The sequence below is a fragment of the Polyodon spathula genome, chromosome 36, assembly GCF_017654505.1.
Source record: "Polyodon spathula isolate WHYD16114869_AA chromosome 36, ASM1765450v1, whole genome shotgun sequence".
NCBI classification, from domain to species: Eukaryota; Metazoa; Chordata; class Actinopteri; order Acipenseriformes; family Polyodontidae; genus Polyodon; species Polyodon spathula.
Genome location: NC_054569.1, coordinates 5567999 through 5589282, shown reverse-complemented (window position 1 = coordinate 5589282; position 21284 = coordinate 5567999). Strand labels below are relative to the sequence as shown.

Below are 21284 nucleotides of genomic sequence, written 5' to 3'. Positions count from 1 at the left end.
ATCTCTCTCTCCGATTAAAAATGCTTCCAAGCTTTCCCACTCGTGTTGACGTCATATTCCTTCGAAAGACAAGAACCAGCCAAAATGCCAGACTGTTACGTGGTTCCATCCCAAAACCCAGGCCTGCGTCACACCTCCTTGGAGTTGTATAACACTTGACAAAGTGGTGGGGGCTATTATTAAACCCCCCCCCACCCCATCCCCCCACCCCACCCCACCCCACCCCCGTGGGCTGCCACGGCTCCCTGCCACTGCTCCTGAAACTACGGTATTTCAGAAAAGTTGATTATCTATTTCATGCGGATGAAGACGATTACATTTCATAGAAACGAGTATGTTTGCAGAAAAAAAAAACACGTGCCAGAAAAAATCTTAGACTTCTTTTTTATTTTTTATGATGAAAACATGGCAAGTTCTAAAGGAATTGGGTTGAATTGGGAAGAATTCATTGAAGTTCATTGAAGAATTTGATGTGTGTACTGCAAAGTAGACTTTATATTTTTCTTTAAAAAAAAGAAAAGAATTTGCACAAAATAAGCACAAAATCAGAATAATGTAATAAAGCACACACAGTGATTACATATTCAGTGAAGGAAACCAAACCAAGTGCATATTAATATAAAAAGGAAAGCGATATGTGTGTAACACTATAAATATATATTCCTGAATCAATCCCACATGCTCTAACCCACTGCCACCGTCTCCCACTGTTAAAATTGGTTAAAAACAAATTAACATACAAGTTACAGGTGCATACTTAAAACAAATAGAAAGATAAGGTTACCCTGTGTACATTACAATATTAAACCAATATATCAAACATTACATAAGATAAGGTTGCCCTGTGTACATTACAATATTAAGCAGCAGCACGGTTTGCCTCTGGAAATGATCTCTTTACAGGTATGTTCTTATTTATTAATTTGTGGAGGGCACAGAGGTGCCCTTTAGTAGTCATTTCTAAAACCACTTCCTCCCTGCAGAACAGCTGCTGTTAGCAGTCTTTGCAGAAGCAGTCCCTGTGGTTAAAAAATAGCATTTAATGAATACAGTCTAGAAATATTATTCTAATGAGCTAATACTGTTTTTATGTTACTGTCAACAGCATATTTTGGTGCACTATGTCTGAGCAGACCGGACAGGTGATTACTCCCTTCCTGAAACAGTGAGTCAATTTTCAGCAAACTTTCAAGAGGAAATTCTTGAGAGCACCCCTAGTGGTTATTTCTATACTGGCAAAAAAAGAATGTTTACTGTTAGCTAAAATTCTGATAGATATCATCATCTTCAGCCCCGCCCCTGCTACCGTGCATGCTTCCAAAGTCACAGTTTTCATAGTCCATGTCACCGCTGGCGTCTGTATCAAACTCCACATTCATGTAGTTTGCATCAGTGTCCTCAGTGAGCAGCTTACCAGCGCCTTTAGAAATGTATGTATCCATCTTGACTGGAAAGAAGCACATACAACAATATCAGAATTAGCTCATATAAACCAGGGCATGCCCACCCAGAGGATCCTCATACAAACCAGGGCACGCCCACCCAGAGGATCCTCATACAAACCAGGGCACGCCCATCCAGAGGATCCTCATACAAACCAGGGCACGCCCACCCAGAGGATCCTCATACAAACCAGGGCACGCCCATCCAGAGGATCCTCATACAAACCAGGGCACGCCCACCCAGAGGATCCTCATACAAACCAGGGCATGCCCACCCAGAGGATCCTCATAATAACGTAGCAATCACACAGGACCTGACAGATTCAAATCTGTTTATAACACTGATTGTATTGTAGCCAAGTGCAATTCAAAACATCTGTAGTCTAGTCATTACAGACCACCCAATAATGCTGGCCCTGGATGGCTACTCTGATGCTAGAATTCGGAATGGTTTGAGGACAATGGCAGAGACTTCTTCCATGGCCAGCACAATGATCGCAATCCCGTTGTTTGTGTTGAACTGATCCTCTGCCTGCCTCTGTGCACCGGCGTGACCATGAATGACTGAATGGATCCCTCAAGACACTCTCTCCTAATAAAGGTGTCAGGCAGTGTAAACATAGAATCAGACTGATGCCCTCTCTGCTGGTATCAGTGCAGCTCACCTGCAGAGCTCAACCCCTCCTGGCTGCTCTCTGTCCTTCTCTTTTTACATCTCAGGAGCGCGAGGATGAGAACCAGCAGCAGCAGCAGCGCGGCCACACTCATAGCAGCCACCACTGGAACCAGGACTGACTCTGAAATACAGCACAGGAGCCAGGAAACTGTTAAACAACTGAAATCCTCAAGCATCTGAATACTCAAAAAAATATCAGGCAAACCAATGAATTAGCAGAGTCACCGATAAATCTCCACCTCCGCTTCTCTGCTGTGTTTCATACCAGCGTTACTGGCATGGGTGAGCTGACATTAAGATTCACCAAGTGTGGCAGGGACGGGGTTAAATCTATCCCTGCCAGCAATCACAGGTGTGGCCATTCCCCAATTACATAATTGGTGTTTAAAAAGAGCTAGAAATCCTTTGTTTGGTGGAGGGGTTTGAGTGCGTGCGTGCGTGTGCGTGCGTGGGTGGGTGCGTGAGTGAGTGCGTGAGTCCGTGCGTACGCTGTGATTTTTGTATTGTCTTGGAGAACTTGGTCAGTGAAGGCGAATGCCCAGCCTGACAGCAACTTTGTTTTGTTCAAGCTTTTATTTTGGCCGTTGTGCCTGTTTATTTGTTTGTGTGTTTTGTTTGTTTAATAAAGTGCGCACCAGCACTTCGAAACCGCAGCTCTCTGGGTCTAGTTGCTGCCGGTAGATACCCCGTCACAGAAAGGGATAAATGTTACAAACGAGTCAAACGACTAGGGTGAAATGCACTAAACAAGAGCAATGCAGTCCAGGGTGAAATGCACTAAACAAGAGCAATGCAGTCCAGGGTGAAATGCACTAAACAAGAGCAATGCTGTCCAGGGTGAAATGCACTAAACAAGAGCAATGCTGTCCAGGGTGAAATGCACTAAACAAGAGCAATGCTGTCCAGGGTGAAATGCACTAAACAAGAGCAATGCTGTCCAGGGTGAAATGCACTAAACAAGAGCAATGCTGTCCAGGGTGAAATGCACTAAACAAGAGCAATGCAGTCCAGGGTGAAATGCACTAAACAAGAGCAATGGTGTCCAGGGTGAAATGCACTAAACAAGAGCAATGGTGTCCAGAGTGAAATGCACTAAACAAGAGCAATGCTGTCCAGGGTGAAATGCACTAAACAAGAGCAATGCTGTCCAGGGTGAAATGCACTAAACAAGAGCAATGCAGTCTAGGGTGAAATGCACTAAACAAGAGCAATGCTGTCTATGGTGAAATGCACTAAACAACAGCAATGCAGTCTAGGGAGAAATGCACTAAACAAGAGCAATGCTGTCCAGGGTGAAATGCACTAAACAAGAGCAATGCAGTCTAGGGTGAAATGCACTAAACAAGAGCAATGCTGTCCAGGGTGAAATGCACTAAACAAGAGCAATGCTGTCCAGGGTGAAATGCACTAAACAAGAGCAATGCTGTCCAGGGTGAAATGCACTAAACAAGAGCAATGCTGTCCAGGGTGAAATGCACTAAACAAGAGCAATGCTGTCTAGGGTGAAATGCACTAAACAACAGCAATGCAGTCTAGGGAGAAATGCACTAAACAAGAGCAATGCTGTCCAGGGTGAAATGCACTAAACAAGAGCAATGCAGTCTAGGGTGAAATGCACTAAACAAGAGCAATGCTGTCCAGGGTGAAATGCACTAAACAAGAGCAATGCAGTCTAGAGAGAAATGCACTAAACAAGAGCAATGCTGTGACACTGAGTCTGCTTACCTGTGAGCGTGATGCAGAGCGGCTCACTGATTCATAAGAACATAAGAACATAAGAAAGTTTACAAACGAGAGGAGGCCATTCGGCCCATCTTGCTCGTTTGGTTGTTAGTAGCTTATTGATCCCAAAATCTCATCAAGCAGCTTCTTGAAGGATCCCAGGGTGTCAGCTTCAACAACATTACTGGGGAGTTGATTCCAGACCCTCACAATTCTCTGTGTAAAAAAGTGTCTCCTATTTTCTGTTCTGAATGCCCCTTTTTCTAACCTCCATTTGTGACCCCTGGTCCTTGTTTCTTTTTTCAGGCTGAAAAAGTCCCTTGGGTCGACACTGTCAATACCTTTTAGAATTTTGAATGCTTGAATTAGGTCGCCACGTAGTCTTCTTTGTTCAAGACTGAACAGATTCAATTCTTTTAGCCTGTCTGCATATGACATGCCTTTTAAGCCCGGAATAATTCTGGTCGCTCTTCTTTGCACTCTTTCTAGAGCAGCAATATCTTTTTTATAGCGAGGTGACCAGAACTGCACACAATATTCAAGATGAGGTCTTACAAGTGCATTGTACAGTTTTAACATTACTTCCCTTGATTTAAATTCAACACTTTTCACAATGTATCCGAGCATCTTGTTAGCCTTTTTTATAGCTTCCCCACATTGCCTAGATGAAGACATTTCTGAGTCAACAAAAACTCCTAGGTCTTTTTCATAGATTCCTTCTCCAATTTCAATATCTCCCATATGATATTTATAATGTACATTTTTATTTCCTGCGTGCAATACCTTACACTTTTCTCTATTAAATGTCATTTGCCATGTGTCTGCCCAGTTCTGAATCTTGTCTAGATCATTTTGAATGACCTTTGCTGCTGTAACAGTGTTTGCCACTCCTCCTACTTTTGTGTCGTCTGCAAATTTAACAAGTTTGCTTACTATACCAGAATCTAAATCATTAATGTAGATTAGGAATAGCAGAGGACCTAATACTGATCCCTGTGGTACACTGCTGGTTACCACACTCCATTCTGAGGTTTTTCCTCTAATCAGATTCAGACACACTGAGTGAGTCTGCTTACCTGTGAGCGTGATGCAGAGTGGCTCACTGATTCAAACACACTGAGTCTGCTTACCTGTGATTGTGATGCAGAGCGGCTCACTGATTCAAACACACTGACTGAGTCTGCCTACCTGTGAGTGTGATGCAGAGTGGCTCACTGATTCAAACACACTGAGTGAGTCTGCTTACCTGTGAGCGTGATGCACAGTGGCTCACTGATTCAAACACACTGAGTCTGCTTACCTGTGAGCGTGATGCAGAGCGGCTCACTGATTCAAACACACTGACTGAGTCTGCTTACCTGTGAGTGTGATGCAGAGCGGCTCACTGATTCAAACACACTGAGTCTGCTTACCTGTGAGTGTGATGCAGAACGGCTCACTGATTCAAACACACTGACTGAGTCTGCTTACCTGTGAGTGTGATGCAGAGTGGCTCACTGATTCAAACACACTGACTGAGTCTGCTTACCTGTGAGTGTGATGCAGAGCGGCTCACTGATTCAAACACACTGAGTGAGTCTGCTTACCTGTGAGTGTGATGCAGAGCGGCTTACTGATTCAAACACACTGAGTCTGCTTACCTGTGAGTGTGATGCAGAGCGGCTCACTGATTCAAACACACTGAGTGAGTCTGCTTACCTGTGAGCGTGATGCAGAGCGGCTCACTGATTCAAACACACTGACTGAGTCTGCCTACCTGTGAGTGTGATGCAGAGTGGCTCACTGATTCAAACACACTGAGTGAGTCTGCTTACCTGTGAGCGTGATGCACAGTGGCTCACTGATTCAAACACACTGAGTCTGCTTACCTGTGAGCGTGATGCAGAGCGGCTCACTGATTCAAACACACTGAGTGAGTCTGCTTACCTGTGAGTGTGATGCAGAGCGGCTCACTGATTCAAACACACTGAGTCTGCTTACCTGTGAGTGTGATGCAGAACGGCTCACTGATTCAAACACACTGACTGAGTCTGCTTACCTGTGAGTGTGATGCAGAGTGGCTCACTGATTCAAACACACTGAGTCTGCTTACCTGTAAGTGTGATGCAGAGCGGCTCACTGATTCAAACACACTGAGTCTGCTTACCTGTGAGTGTGATGCAGAGCAGCTCGCTCAGCGGGGATTCAAACACTCTCCCTGATACCCGGCTCTGATACCGGCAGGAGTAATTGCCCTTGTGTGTGGAGTCTGCGGCATGGAAGCTGAACAGGGCAGACTGATTGCTGGCTGGTGCAGAGAGGCTCCAACTCTCATTGAACCCTGCAGGGAGTCTGAAGAGGTAGAAGGTGCCCTCTGTGTGCTGCTCAGCAGAGCTGCAGGTGATATTGAAACTGTCTCCTCTCGTAACAGCACTGGCAGCCAGGCTGAGAGAGATATTCGGCTGCTTCAGATTCACTGGGAAAAGAAAGGAGAGCAGTCAGATCTCAGGAATGCCTAAACTAGAGTCATTGCAGTTGGGTAAGACTGCCTTAAGATTACCTAAGCGTCACTGTGGGATCAAGTCCACCCAGCACTGAATGCTTCGGCAGGGAAGCTGATAGAAGACACTCACCCACTGTGATGTGTACAGGGTCACTATGAGGGGAGCTGAAGCTCTCTGTTCTATCCTGCACTTTATACACACAGCTGTAGCTCCCCTGCTGTGCCTCGGAGACGACAGTCACAGTGACAGTCACGCTGGTCTGTGGAGATCCAGCACTCTGTTTCGCGCTGTAGTTTCCAGAACCGCTTTTGTACAAATAGAAATCAATGCTTGTGTAGAGTCTGGAGGGAGCAGTGCATGTGAATGGGGCAACTTCACCAGGTCGAAATGAAGGGTAACTGGACTGCAGTGAGACTGATGGCTTTGTCATCACACCTGCATGAAACACAGCACTTAGGTTAATCCCATTCTGTACATCCTTGTTACACTGTCCAGTTGTTATTTATATACACAGTATATTCTACCAAAATAGTTTTTGTTGCTGTAACCCCTGGCGGTACGCCTAAGGGAAGTCTGGGGTACGCAGGACCAGAAATGCAAAAATAAAAATGCAAGTATCTTGAATTGATTTTTAACGTTAATTGTAAAAAAAGAAATCCTTCCTACCTGAGCAAACCACTCCAGCGTCCTCATTGTGACCGCAGTTGTGTTTTCCCCATCCTTGTGATCCACAGCTGTGCAGTGAGGTCTCTGATCCGTGGCACGCTACGTCATCCAGCCAGATTGTTCCACTCCCCTGTCCGAATTGTGCATCTCCTGGAGCAGACACAGCGACGCCACAGCCCAGCTCTCTGCACACAACCTGGGCATCTGTCGTGTTCCACTTATCATCACACACTGTCCCCCACTGGCCATCATGATAAACCTCAACCCTCCCAGAGCAGCTGCCACTGCCATTCACCAGCCTCACATCAGCGCTCTCTAAAAAAGAAGACATTGACAGGGGTTCTGAGTCTCAGATCTCATGCTGTAGATGCTATTTAAATCTGCAGTGTCCCTCATTGAATTTCATTGTACAGTGACCAATCAGCTCCTCCCCCCGACCCAGGAGAAAACTTCACAACACTTGAACCAATTGTCTCTTCATCGTGGAAAAGTACAGAGCAGTTTCGAAGCAGAAAGGAGAAATTGCATCTTGAATTGCTTTAATCAGAAAACAGGGGACATTGGGGAAACACAGCCCCGTGTGTTTTTCTGATAACAAACAAGCTGAAACTCGGAGCAGCTGATTCAAATTCAGCGCCGTTTTGAGACACGGGCGAGGGGAGGAGCCGACAGCACAGCAGAACAACGCAGTTAAACGAGGCAGTCTTCCCAGCGACAGCGAGTGGAAGCGACAGCGAGTGGGAGAAGTACAGGCGTGGAAAAGTACAGAGCAGTTTCGAAGCAGAAAGGAGAAATTGCATCTTGAATTGCTTTAATCAGAAAACGGGACATTGGGGAAACACAGCCGCGTGTGTTTTTCTGATAACAAACAAGCTGAAACTCGGAGCAGCTGATTCAAATTCAGCGCCGTTTTGAGACACGGGCGAGGGGAGGAGCCGACAGCACAGCAGAACAACGCAGTTAAACGAGGCAGTCTTCCCAGCGACAGCGAGTGGAAGCGACAGCGAGTGGGAGAAGTACAGGCGTGGAAAAGTACAGAGCAGTTTCGAAGCAGTTTGAAAGCAGGTTGACAGTTGCAGAAGAAACTAAACTTAAAAAAAAAAAACCTCAACATGGTCTTCAAGCCTGTAATCTGTGACACCTGCTTGATGTGGGAAATCCGAGAAAACCCAGCGGAGCTAAACCAAGTGTGCGTAAAGTGCCGCGCGATCCAGGATTTGCATAAACTAGTAAGTATGCTAGAAATGGAGCTGGAGGAAGTGAGACAGCAACAGGATCTTGAGGAACTGGCACACCCACAATTCATGGAAGTCTGCATCACCCCTAACAGACTGAAAGCCACCAGGGAGATAGAAGGTCAGAACAGCTGGGTTCAGGTAGGCAGAAGCAGGGAAAAAAAGAAACTTCGTCAAACACAACCACCAGAAATCAAAACAACCAACAGATTTGAGTCACTTCAGAATTTTGATGAGCAGAACCAACAACAAGAGAATGAAAGGAACAACATCCAGGACCCCATTGACAGTGGTGACCAGACAGCAAAAAGAAGGGAGGTCATGATTGTTGGGGACTCCATATTGAGAAACACAGCAAGTTCAGTTCGCAGTTTGGACCCCCTTACTACAACAGTGTGCTGCCTTCCGGGAGCCTCGGTCAAGCACATCACTGAAAACGTGGACAGGCTCCTAGAACGAACAGGAGACGACCCGGTAGTAGTCGTCCACATCGGTACAAACAACATTGGAAGAGACAGACCAAAATCCCTGCAAAATAAATTCAGAGAGCTAGGAAGGAAATTAAAAGAGAAAACCAAAACTGTGGTATTTTCTGGTATACTACCCCGCACCTTGCAAAGGACCATATGGACAGCTGGAAATAATTAATCAAAACGAATGGCTGAAGACGTGGTGCACACGGGAAGGCTTCACCTATCTTGATCATTGGACCACATTCTACAACGAGGACTATCTGTATAGACGGGATGGACTGCATTTAAATAACAAGGGAACTAGTCTACTCGGAGAAAAGATCCTCGAGCAGGTTCGGAAGCATTTAAACTAGAAAGGAAGGGGGGAGAAATCAACAAAAAAACAGAAGGGAGACCGCATCAAAACAAGAACAACAACTCAGGTAAGACAACCATTAAATGTATTTATCTAAATGCTAGAAGTATCAGAAACAAAATTCTAGAACTTGAAGCTACTGCACTAACAGGTAACTATGATGTGATAGGTGTTACAGAAACGTGGTTATCTGAGAGTGATGGGGACGAATATAATATTTGTGGGTATACACTGTATAGGAAAGACAGGCAGGACAGAAGAGGAGGAGGGGTAGCGCTATACATAAGAAACAGTCTTGAAGCCCAGGTGTTAAACCTGGACAAAGAAAATAAAACCGAATCAATATGGGTCAGAATAACAGACAAAAATTCAAAAGGCATAATAATAGGAGCATGCTATAGACCGCCAGATTCAGACGGTGAGCACAATAATCTGTTATACAATGACATTAGAAATGTGTGTAGCAAAGGAGAAGCCATACTAATGGGGGATTTCAACTTCCCCCAAATAAAATGGGAAAACCCGGTGGGTAGCGCGAAGGATGAAATAGAAATGGTGGAAATGACAAATGACTGCTTCCTAACACAATTTGTGAAGGCACCCACTAGAGGGGAGGCATGCCTTGATTTAGTCTTTTCAAATAACGAAGATAGAATAACTAAAACAGAGGTCAGAGAACCACTGGCAAACTCAGACCACAACATGGTCTCATTTGAAGTGTTTTTTAAATCCCCAAAAGTAAAGACTAAAGTTAAGGTTTACAATTTTAGAAAAGCAAACTATGAAGGTATGAAACAGAGACTAACAGAAGTAGATTGGAGTAAAATAGAGAAAACACCCACAGAAGAAGGATGGTTGTTCTTCAAAAATGTAGTACTAGAGGCGCAAAACAATTACATCCCTAAAGTAGACAAATCTAAATGTAAAACTAAATTGCCAAAATGGTTTAATAGATCAATTAAAAAAAATATTCAGCGAAAAAAGGCACTTTACAGAGCATTAAAAAAGGACCAAAAAGAAAGTACGCAGAAAGAGTACACGGAACTGCAAACGCAAGTCAAAAAGGAAGTTAGAAAGGCCAAGAGAGAAATAGAAATGAACATTGCTAAGGGAGCTAAAACCAATTCCAAAATGTTTTTCCAATATTACAACAGCAAGAGAACATTCAAAGAGGAGATTAAATGTTTAAGAGATACAAATGGCAAAATCATAGAGGAAGAAAAAAAAATAGCAAATATGTTAAATGATTACTTTTCACAAGTTTTTACAAAGGAAGATACTGACAACATGCCCCACATGTCATCCAGTTCCTATCCAGTTTTAAATAACTTTAGCATAACTGAGGCAGAAGTGTTAAAGGGACTAGGAGCTCTTAAAATAAACAAATCCCCTGGGCCGGATGAGATCCTCCCAGTAGTACTCAAAGAAATGAAAGAAGTAATTTACAAACCGCTAACCAAGATCATGCAGCAGTCTCTTGACACAGGGGTGGTACCGACAGACTGGAAAATTGCAAACGTAATACCGATCCACAAAAAGGGAAACAAAACTGAACCAGGTAACTACAGACCAGTAAGCCTGACTTCTATTATATGCAAACTTATGGAAACTATAATAAGATCCAAAATGGAAAATTACCTATATGGTAACAGGGTCCTGGGAGACAGTCAACATGGTTTTAGGAAAGGGAGATCGTGCCTAACTAACTTGCTTGATTTTTTTGAGGATGCAACATCGATAATGGATAATTGCAAAGCATATGACATGGTTTATTTAGATTTCCAGAAAGCTTTTGACAAAGTCCCGCACAAAAGATTAATTCTCAAACTGAACGCAGTTGGGATTCAAGGAAACACATGTACATGGATTAGGGAGTGGTTAACATGTAGAAAACAGAAAGTACTGATTAGAGGAAAAACCTCAGAATGGAGTGTGGTAACCAGCGGTGTACCACAGGGATCAGTATTAGGTCCTCTGCTATTCCTAATCTACATTAATGATTTAGATTCTGGTATAGTAAGCAAACTTGTTAAATTTGCAGACGACACAAAAGTAGGAGGAGTGGCAAACACTGTTGCAGCAGCAAAGGTCATTCAAAATGATCTAGACAAGATTCAGAACTGGGCAGACACATGGCAAATGACATTTAATAGAGAAAAGTGTAAGGTACTGCACGCAGGAAATAAAAATGTACATTATAAATATCATATGGGAGATATTGAAATTGGAGAAGGAATCTATGAAAAAGACCTAGGAGTTTTTGTTGACTCAGAAATGTCTTCATCTAGGCAATGTGGGGAAGCTATAAAAAAGGCTAACAAGATGCTCGGATACATTGTGAAAAGTGTTGAATTTAAATCAAGGGAAGTAATGTTAAAACTGTACAATGCACTTGTAAGACCTCATCTTGAATATTGTGTGCAGTTCTGGTCACCTCGCTATAAAAAAGATATTGCTGCTCTAGAAAGAGTGCAAAGAAGAGCGACCAGAATTATTCCGGGCTTAAAAGGCATGTCATATGCAGACAGGCTAAAAGAATTGAATCTGTTCAGTCTTGAACAAAGAAGACTACGTGGCGACCTAATTCAAGCATTCAAAATTCTAAAAGGTATTGACAGTGTCGACCCAAGGGAATTTTTCAGCCTGAAAAAAGAAACAAGGACCAGGGGTCACAAATGGAGTTTAGAAAAAGGGGCATTCAGAACAGAAAATAGGAGACACTTTTTTACACAGAGAACTGTGAGGGTCTGGAATCAACTCCCCAGTAATGTTGTTGAAGCTGACACCCTGGGATCCTTCAAGAAGCTGCTTGATGAGATTTTGGGATCAATAAGCTACTAACAACCAAACGAGCAAGATGGGCCGAATGGCCTCCTCTCGTTTGTAAACTTTCTTATGTTCTTATGTTCTTATCTGTCCCAGTACCCAGCAGAACGACGTGCAGCTCGAACTACGCGGCGTGTCACAGCCTGCCGGAATGCAGCTTTCACACATGAAACACCATGTCTACAGCTGCTGGACTTCTGCCATTCTGCAGCCTCCAATGCGACTTTCTGAACCGTCACACTTGAAATGCCTCTCACACTGATGACAGCTGTGAACAGTGAATGGAAAGACCTACTCAATGAATACAGGATAGGCGCATTGAGGCAACAGTACATCTGCTGGAATGAGCCTTATGGCTATTTGAATGCTTTGAAATGCTAAAAAATGATAATAGTGTGTTCAGACATGTCAATTACTTTCATACTTGCATTGAGATCAAAAGTGCATGCAAATATAGTTGTATTTTTGTAAAGCTGGACCGTGATGATGGATGTCTCATCTGGAAAGAGTTGCCTGTTCTATGTCTTACCTGATGACATCAGTCTGCGGTTGCTTGTGCTGTCTGGTTTCTTTGGCTGCTTGTGTGGGGGTGGGAATGGCGAGTTAGGGTTAAAAACCCTAATGCCACATTTCCCTGCTTTTGTGGTGTTGAGTTCAACCCTAACTGCTGCATTAACGTAGTTCCCTTCCAATGGAATGACAACCATTACCGAATGGGAAGAGCCCTCCCTGACCGCCAATCACTGAGCATACATAAAAAAGCTGCCCTATCAGGGCCCTGCTGTGAGGGGGAAGTCCCTCCCACCTCCTGCTGAAGAGGGACGTCCTCACAGTAGCATATTGCCATTTTCTCTCTCACTTCACTCAGGTCACAGATTGCTTCGTGCTTTCTTGTCCAAATTTGGCTGATTTGTTGGTTTTTACCTACAAATTTATGTTTCCAGACCCGCTTTTGTACAAATAAAAATCAATGCTTGTGTAGAGTCTGGAGGGAGCAGTGCATGTGAATGGGGCAACTTCACCAGGTCGAAATGAAGGGTAACTGGACTGCAGTGAGACTGATGGCTTTGTCATCACACCTGCATGAAACACAGCACTTAGGTTAATCCCATTCTGTACATCCTTGTTACACTGTCCAGTTGTTATTTATATACACAGTATATTCTACCAAAATAGTTTTTGTTGCTGTAACCCCTGGCGGTATGCCTAAGGGAAGTCTGGGGTACGCAGGACCAGAAATGCAAAAATAAAAATGCAAGTATCTTGAATTGATTTTTAACGTTAATTGTAAAAAAAGAAATCCTTCCTACCTGAGCAAACCACTCCAGCGTCCTCATTGTGACCGCAGTTGTGTTTTCCCCATCCTTGTGATCCACAGCTGTGCAGTGAGGTCTCTGATCCGTGGCACGCTACGTCATCCAGCCAGATTGTTCCACTCCCCTGTCCGAATTGTGCATCTCCTGGAGCAGACACAGCGACGCCACAGCCCAGCTCTCTGCACACAACCTGGGCATCTGTCGTGTTCCACTTATCATCACACACTGTCCCCCACTGGCCATCATGATAAACCTCAACCCTCCCAGAGCAGCTGCCACTGCCATTCACCAGCCTCACATCAGCGCTCTCTAAAAAAGAAGACATTGACAGGGGTTCTGAGTCTCAGATCTCATGCTGTAGATGCTATTTAAATCTGCAGTGTCCCTCATTGAATTTCATTGTACAGTGACCAATCAGCTCCTCCCCCCGACCCAGGAGAAAACTTCACAACACTTGAACCAATTGTCTCTTCATTCATCTGTCCCAGTACCCAGCAGAACGACGTGCAGCTCGAACTACGCGGCGTGTCACAGCCTGCCGGAATGCAGCTTTCACACATGAAACACCATGTCTACAGCTGCTGGACTTCTGCCATTCTGCAGCCTCCAATGCGACTTTCTGAACCGTCACACTTGAAATGCCTCTCACACTGATGACAGCTGTGAACAGTGAATGGAAAGACCTACTCAATGAATACAGGATAGGCGCATTGAGGCAACAGTACATCTGCTGGAATGAGCCTTATGGCTATTTGAATGCTTTGAAATGCTAAAAAATGATAATAGTGTGTTCAGACATGTCAATTACTTTCATACTTGCATTGAGATCAAAAGTGCATGCAAATATAGTTGTATTTTTGTAAAGCTGGACCGTGATGATGGATGTCTCATCTGGAAAGAGTTGCCTGTTCTATGTCTTACCTGATGATGGCAGTCTGCGGTTGCTTGTGCTGTCTGGTTTCTTTGGCTGCTTGTGTGGGGGTGGGAATGGCGAGTTAGGGTTAAAAACCCTAATGCCACATTTCCCTGCTTTTGTGGTGTTGAGTTCAACCCTAACTGCTGCATTAACGTAGTTCCCTTCCAATGGAATGACAACCATTACCGAATGGGAAGAGCCCTCCCTGACCGCCAATCACTGAGCATACATAAAAAAGCTGCCCTATCAGGGCCCTGCTGTGAGGGGGAAGTCCCTCCCACCTCCTGCTGAAGAGGGACGTCCTCACAGTAGCATATTGCCATTTTCTCTCTCACTTCACTGACTCAGGGTCACAGCTTTCTTTGCTTTCATTGTTTGAATTTGGCTGATTTGTTGGTTTTTACCTACAAATTTATTTACATCCATGGTAAAATTACGCTTTCGAGCCAATTAAGAGTGCTCTTGCCTGATTCTCCCGTCAGTTTACTGACTAGAGCTGGTTTCGACCCTTCTTGCAAGATTGACGAGCGGCCATTTCTCTTTTCTACTACACGAGGCCTCGTGTAGTTTCAGATACCGTGTGGAGTGCTGTTCTGGTGCTGTAAGAAGACTCCGCGGGCTCGCGGCGTCATCCTCTACGCGATTTAATCACCCACAGCGACCAAAAAAAAAAAAAACAGCTCGGGCCTAGCGCCCCTCTCAAGCCTCGGGCTCACCTAGCGCAGCTGCGCTTGCCCTGGGCAACCACGCCGACTGAATCAGCTGTATACCCCTTGTTAGAGTGGGGGGCTCCTTGCCGCCCCTGCCGCATGTCGCAGAGGGAAGAGTTCCGGGCTCTAATGCAGCATGCAGCTGCAGCCACGGATGTTCCCTGGCCAGCAGAACAGGAGGGAAAGGGGAACCGCTTCCTCCATTTTTTTTGTTCCTGAGGAGTCGAGGGACTCTCCCTATTCACAGAGGGCTCTCCAGCAAGTCTCCCTTTGTCCAGGACTTCCTGGAATTGGTGCAGCCTCCTGGAGCAACCCAGCGTCTGCACCCTCAGCCTCCAGAACAGCAGAGTCTCTGCTGCACACTGCTGGAGCCTAAGAAGCGGGCCTAGGCACATTCCCCACTATCAGGGACACGGTCACGGTATTGGTGCAAGGTTCCACCTTCAGTAAGGGGGATAAGGACTCGACCTGTCCATCTAAGCCTTGCAAGACAAAGGATACCATGCTAAAGAAAGCATACACATCGGCAGCGCTATCAGTAAGAGCAGTGAACGCCATGGCTGTACTGGTGCTCTGTCAAACCCAGTTAGCAGACAGGCTGCAGGAAAGATCCACAGACTGGGAGTTAGGGGAGTTAGGTCAGGCATCAGAGAGTTCGCTGGCAGCGATGGTGGCTGCTCGAAGTCACCTTTGGCTAACCCAGGCCAAGGTGGTGGAGACTGAGAAGGTGGCAGTTCAGACATGCAGCTGACAGAACACAGTGCACAGCAGTGGGACATGCAGCAGGGCAGATTTTCTTAAGCAGACCATTGATAGTGGAGCCTTGGTCAGGTGTCCTTCATTACAAGTCAGTTGCAGACACTCACGGCTTCCGACTCGCCATCATCTACAAGGGTGGCATGCACAGCCTAACAAGCAATATTTATTGATAACACGCCATAATACAGGAAGAATGATCACAGGTGGCAGAGCCTGGGCAATAACCCACCGCCGGCCAGGGGGGGCACTTCTCCCTGGGGCCCAAAATTGATTTGAGACACGGATACCCCAAGGTCAATTCCGCTTAGGTCCGCCACCCTTCAAGGGTGTGCTCCTCACCACCGTCGAACCAGCGAGCCTCCATTCCTTCAACCAGGAGGATCATTCAATCTTCACATAGAAGAACCTAACATGGTAAGTCCAAGTGATGCCCTCAGCGGCTTTTACTCCAGGTACTTCCTGCCATAGGGACCGGTTACGCTCTACATCATTCACTCCCATTCACTCAGCACACTCCATAACCTAACATCATTCACTCCCATTCACTCAGCACACTCCATAACCTAACATCACTGGTCCCATTCACTCAGCACACTCCATAACCTAACATCATATCACTCCAGTCCGTCAGCACACTCCATAACCTCACATCATTCAAGGCGACATTCACTCAGCACACTCCATAACCTAACATCATTCACTCCCATTCACAACAGCACACTGCCATAACCTTTCAAGGCATTCACTCAGAATTCTCCATAACTCTAACATCATTCACTCCCATTCACTCAGCACACTCCATAACCTAACATCAAAGTGCGCATTCACTCAGCACACTCCATAACCTAACATCATTCACTCCCATTCACTCAGCATCACTCCGAACCAAACATCATTCACTCCCATTCACTCAGTTCCACACTCCATAACCTAACATCATTGCCTCCCATTCACTCAGCACACTCCATAACCTAACATCAGAGGATGCTCAGCACACTCCATAACTTCCATTCACTCAGCACACTCCATAACCTAACATCATTCACTCTACGTGGGATATCATTCACTCTGAAAATCAGCATAACAGAGCTCTCTGTAAACAGTGAAAGCCAGTAAACATCATTCAGGGTCTGATTCACTCACACTCTCCAACAGGTCAAAATATATCACTCCCATTGGGGCAGATGGCACTCCATAAGAATAACATCCATTCACTGCATTCAAGTAGCACACGTGTTCCATAACCAAACAAAAAGAGAACTCCCATTGAAATCAGCACACTGATAGTTTCAAATTTTCATTGTATTTCCACTCAGCACACTTCCATAGAGCGCCTCTTTAAACATGAAATCACACACACTCACAAAACCAAACATCATTCACTGGCCCATTGCTCAGCACACTCCATAACCTAACATCATTCACTGCCCATTCAATAAGAGCACACTCCATAACATAACAATTCACTCCCATTCACTCAGCACACTCCATAACCTAACATCATTCACTCCCAGAGAAGTCAGCACACTCCATATGAGCGTCACCTTGTCATTCACTCAGCACACTCCATACTGTAACATCATTCACTCCCATTCACTCAGCACACTCCATAACCTAACATCATTCACTGCACCATTCACTCAGCACACTCCATAACACAAACACACACTGGGACATTCACTTTTCAGCACACTCCATAACCTAACATCATTCACTCAGCACACTCCATAACCTAACATCATTCACTCCCATTCACTCAGCACACTCCATAACCTAACATCATTCACTCCCATTCACTCAGCACACTCCATAACCTAACATCATTCACTCCCATTCACTCAGCACACTCCATAACCTAACATCATTCACTCCCATTCACTCAGCACACTCCATAACCTAACATCATTCACTCCCATTCACTCAGCACACTCCATAACCTAACATCATTCACTCCCATTCACTCAGCACACTCCATAACCTAACATCATTCACTCCCATTCACTCAGCACACTCCATAACCTAACATCATTCACTCCCATTCACTCAGCACACTCCATAACCTAACATCATTCACTCCCATTCACTCAGCACACTCCATAACCTAACATCATTCACTCCCATTCACTCAGCACACTCCATAACCTAACATCATTCACTCCCATTCACTCAGCACACTCCATAACCTAACATCATTCACTCCCATTCACTCAGCACACTCCATAACCTAACATCATTCACTCCCATTCACTCAGCACACTCCATAACCTAACATCATTCACTCCCATTCACTCAGCACACTCCATAACCTAACATCATTCACTCCCATTCACTCAGCACACTCCATAACCTAACATCATTCACTCCCATTCACTCAGCACACTCCATAACCTAACATCATTCACTCCCATTCACTCAGCACACTCCATAACCTAACATCATTCACTCCCATTCACTCAGCACACTCCATAACCTAACATCATTCACTCCCATTCACTCAGCACACTCCATAACCTAACATCATTCACTCCCATTCACTCAGCACACTCCATAACCTAACATCATTCACTCCCATTCACTCAGCACACTCCATAACCTAACATCATTCACTCCCATTCACTCAGCACACTCCATAACCTAACATCATTCACTCCCATTCACTCAGCACACTCCATAACCTAACATCATTCACTCCCATTCACTCAGCACACTCCATAACCTAACATCATTCACTCCCATTCACTCAGCACACTCCATAACCTAACATCATTCACTCCCATTCACTCAGCACACTCCATAACCTAACATCATTCACTCCCATTCACTCAGCACACTCCATAACCTAACATCATTCACTCCCATTCACTCAGCACACTCCATAACCTAACATCATTCACTCCCATTCACTCAGCACACTCCATAACCTAACATCACACTCCCATTCACTCAGCACACTCCATAACCTAACATCATTCACTCCCATTCACTCAGCACACTCCATAACCTAACATCATTCACTCCCATTCACTCAGCACACTCCATAACCTAACATCATTCACTCCCATTCACTCAGCACACTCCATAACCTAACATCATTCACTCCCATTCACTCAGCACACTCCATAACCTAACATCATTCACTCCCATCACTCAGCACACTCCATAACCTAACATCATTCACTCCCATTCACTCAGCACACTCCATAACCTAACATCATTCACTCCCATTCACTCAGCACACTCCATAACCTAACATCATTCACTCCCATTCACTCAGCACACTCCATAACCTAACATCATTCACTCCCATTCACTCAGCACACTCCATAACCTAACATCATTCACTCCCATTCACTCAGCACACTCCATAACCTAACATCATTCACTCCCATTCACTCAGCACACTCCATAACCTAACATCATTCACTCCCATTCACTCAGCACACTCCATAACCTAACATCATTCACTCCCATTCACTCAGCACACTCCATAACCTAACATCATTCACTCCCATTCACTCAGCACACTCCATAACCTAACATCATTCACTCCCATTCACTCAGCACACTCCATAACCTAACATCATTCACTCCCATTCACTCAGCACACTCCATAACCTAACATCATTCACTCCCATTCACTCAGCACACTCCATAACCTAACATCATTCACTCCCATTCACTCAGCACACTCCATAACCTAACATCATTCACTCCCATTCACTCAGCACACTCCATAACCTAACATCATTCACTCCCATTCACTCAGCACACTCCATAACCTAACATCATTCACTCCCATTCACTCAGCACACTCCATAACCTAACATCATTCACTCCCATTCACTCAGCACACTCCATAACCTAACATCATTCACTCCCATTCACTCAGCACACTCCATAACCTAACATCATTCACTCCCATTCACTCAGCACACTCCATAACCTAACATCATTCACTCCCATTCACTCAGCACACTCCATAACCTAACATCATTCACTCCCATTCACTCAGCACACTCCATAACCTAACATCATTCACTCCCATTCACTCAGCACACTCCATAACCTAACATCATTCACTCCCATTCACTCAGCACACTCCATAACCTAACATCATTCACTCCCATTCACTCAGCACACTCCATAACCTAACATCATTCACTCCCATTCACTCAGCACACTCCATAACCTAACAATTCACTCCCATTCACTCAGCACACTCCATAACCTAACATCATTCACTCCCATTCACTCAGCACACTCCATAACCTAACATCATTCACTCCCATTCACTCAGCACACTCCATAACCTAACATCATTCACTCCCATTCACTCAGCACACTCCATAACCTAACATCATTCACTCCCATTCACTCAGCACACTCCATAACCTAACATCATTCACTCCCATTCACTCAGCACACTCCATAACCTAACATCATTCACTCCCATTCACTCAGCACACTCCATAACCTAACATCATTCACTCCCATTCACTCAGCACACTCCATAACCTAACATCATTCACTCCCATTCACTCAGCACACTCCATAACCTAACATCATTCACTCCCATTCACTCAGCACACTCCATAACCTAACATCATTCACTCCCATTCACGTCAGCACACTCCATAACCTAACATCATTCACTCAGCACACTCCATAACCATAACCTAACATCATTCACTCCCATTCACTCAGCACACTCCATAACCTAACATCATTCACTCCCATTCACTCAGCACACTCCATAACCTAACATCATTCACTCCCATTCACTCAGCACACTCCATAACCTAACATCATTCACTCCCATTCACTCAGCACACTCCATAACCTAACATCATTCACTCCCATTCACTCAGCACACTCCATAACCTAACATCATTTCACTCAGCACACTCCATAACCTAACATCATTCACTCCCATTCACTCAGCACACTCCATAACCTAACATCATTCACTCCCATTCACTCAGCACACTCCATAACCTAACATCATTCACTCCCATTCACTCAGCACACTCCATAACCTAACAATTCACTCCCATTCACTCAGCACACTCCATAACCTAACATCATTCACTCCCATTCACTCAGCACACTCCATAACCCATCCTCACTCCCATTCACTCAGCACACTCCATAACCTAACATCATTCACTCCCATTCACTCAGCACACTCCATAACCTAACATCATTCACTCCCATTCACTCAGCACACTCCATAACCTAACATCATTCACTCCCATTCACTCAGCACACTCCATAACCTAACATCATTCAGCACACTCCTCCCATTCACTCAGCACACTCCATAACCTAACATCATTCACTCCCATTCACTCAGCACACTCCATAACCTAACATCATTCACTCCCATTCACTCAGCACACTCCATAACCTAACATCATTCACTCCCATTCACTCAGCACACTCCATAACCTAACATCATTCACTCCCATTCACTCAGCACACTCCATAACCTAACATCATTCACTCCCATTCACTCAGCACACTCCATAACCTAACATCATTCACTCCCATTCACTCAGCACACTCCATAACCTAACATCATTCACTCCCATTCACTCAGCAGCACACTCCATAACCTAACATCATTCACTCCCATTCACTCAGCACACTCCATAACCTAACATCATTCACTCCCATTCACTCAGCACACTCCATAACCTAACATC

At 44.8% G+C, this 21284-nt stretch overlaps 1 protein-coding gene across 1 annotated transcript in view; it reads right to left on the bottom strand.

The window, feature by feature from the left end:
• Positions 1-372: 372 nt before the first annotated feature.
• LOC121304016 (deleted in malignant brain tumors 1 protein-like) overlaps positions 373-21284 on the bottom strand; it is a 36794-nt gene continuing 15882 nt past the window's right edge. The window contains exons 3-8 of the mRNA XM_041234957.1: positions 13189-13503; positions 6990-7304; positions 6453-6758; positions 5987-6295; positions 2108-2239; positions 373-1447 (exon numbers count right to left, since the gene is read on the bottom strand). Of these exons, the coding sequence (XP_041090891.1) occupies positions 1257-1447; positions 2108-2239; positions 5987-6295; positions 6453-6758; positions 6990-7304; positions 13189-13503 (1568 nt within the window). The 3' untranslated portion in view covers positions 373-1256. The remainder of the gene's footprint in view (positions 1448-2107; positions 2240-5986; positions 6296-6452; positions 6759-6989; positions 7305-13188; positions 13504-21284) is intronic.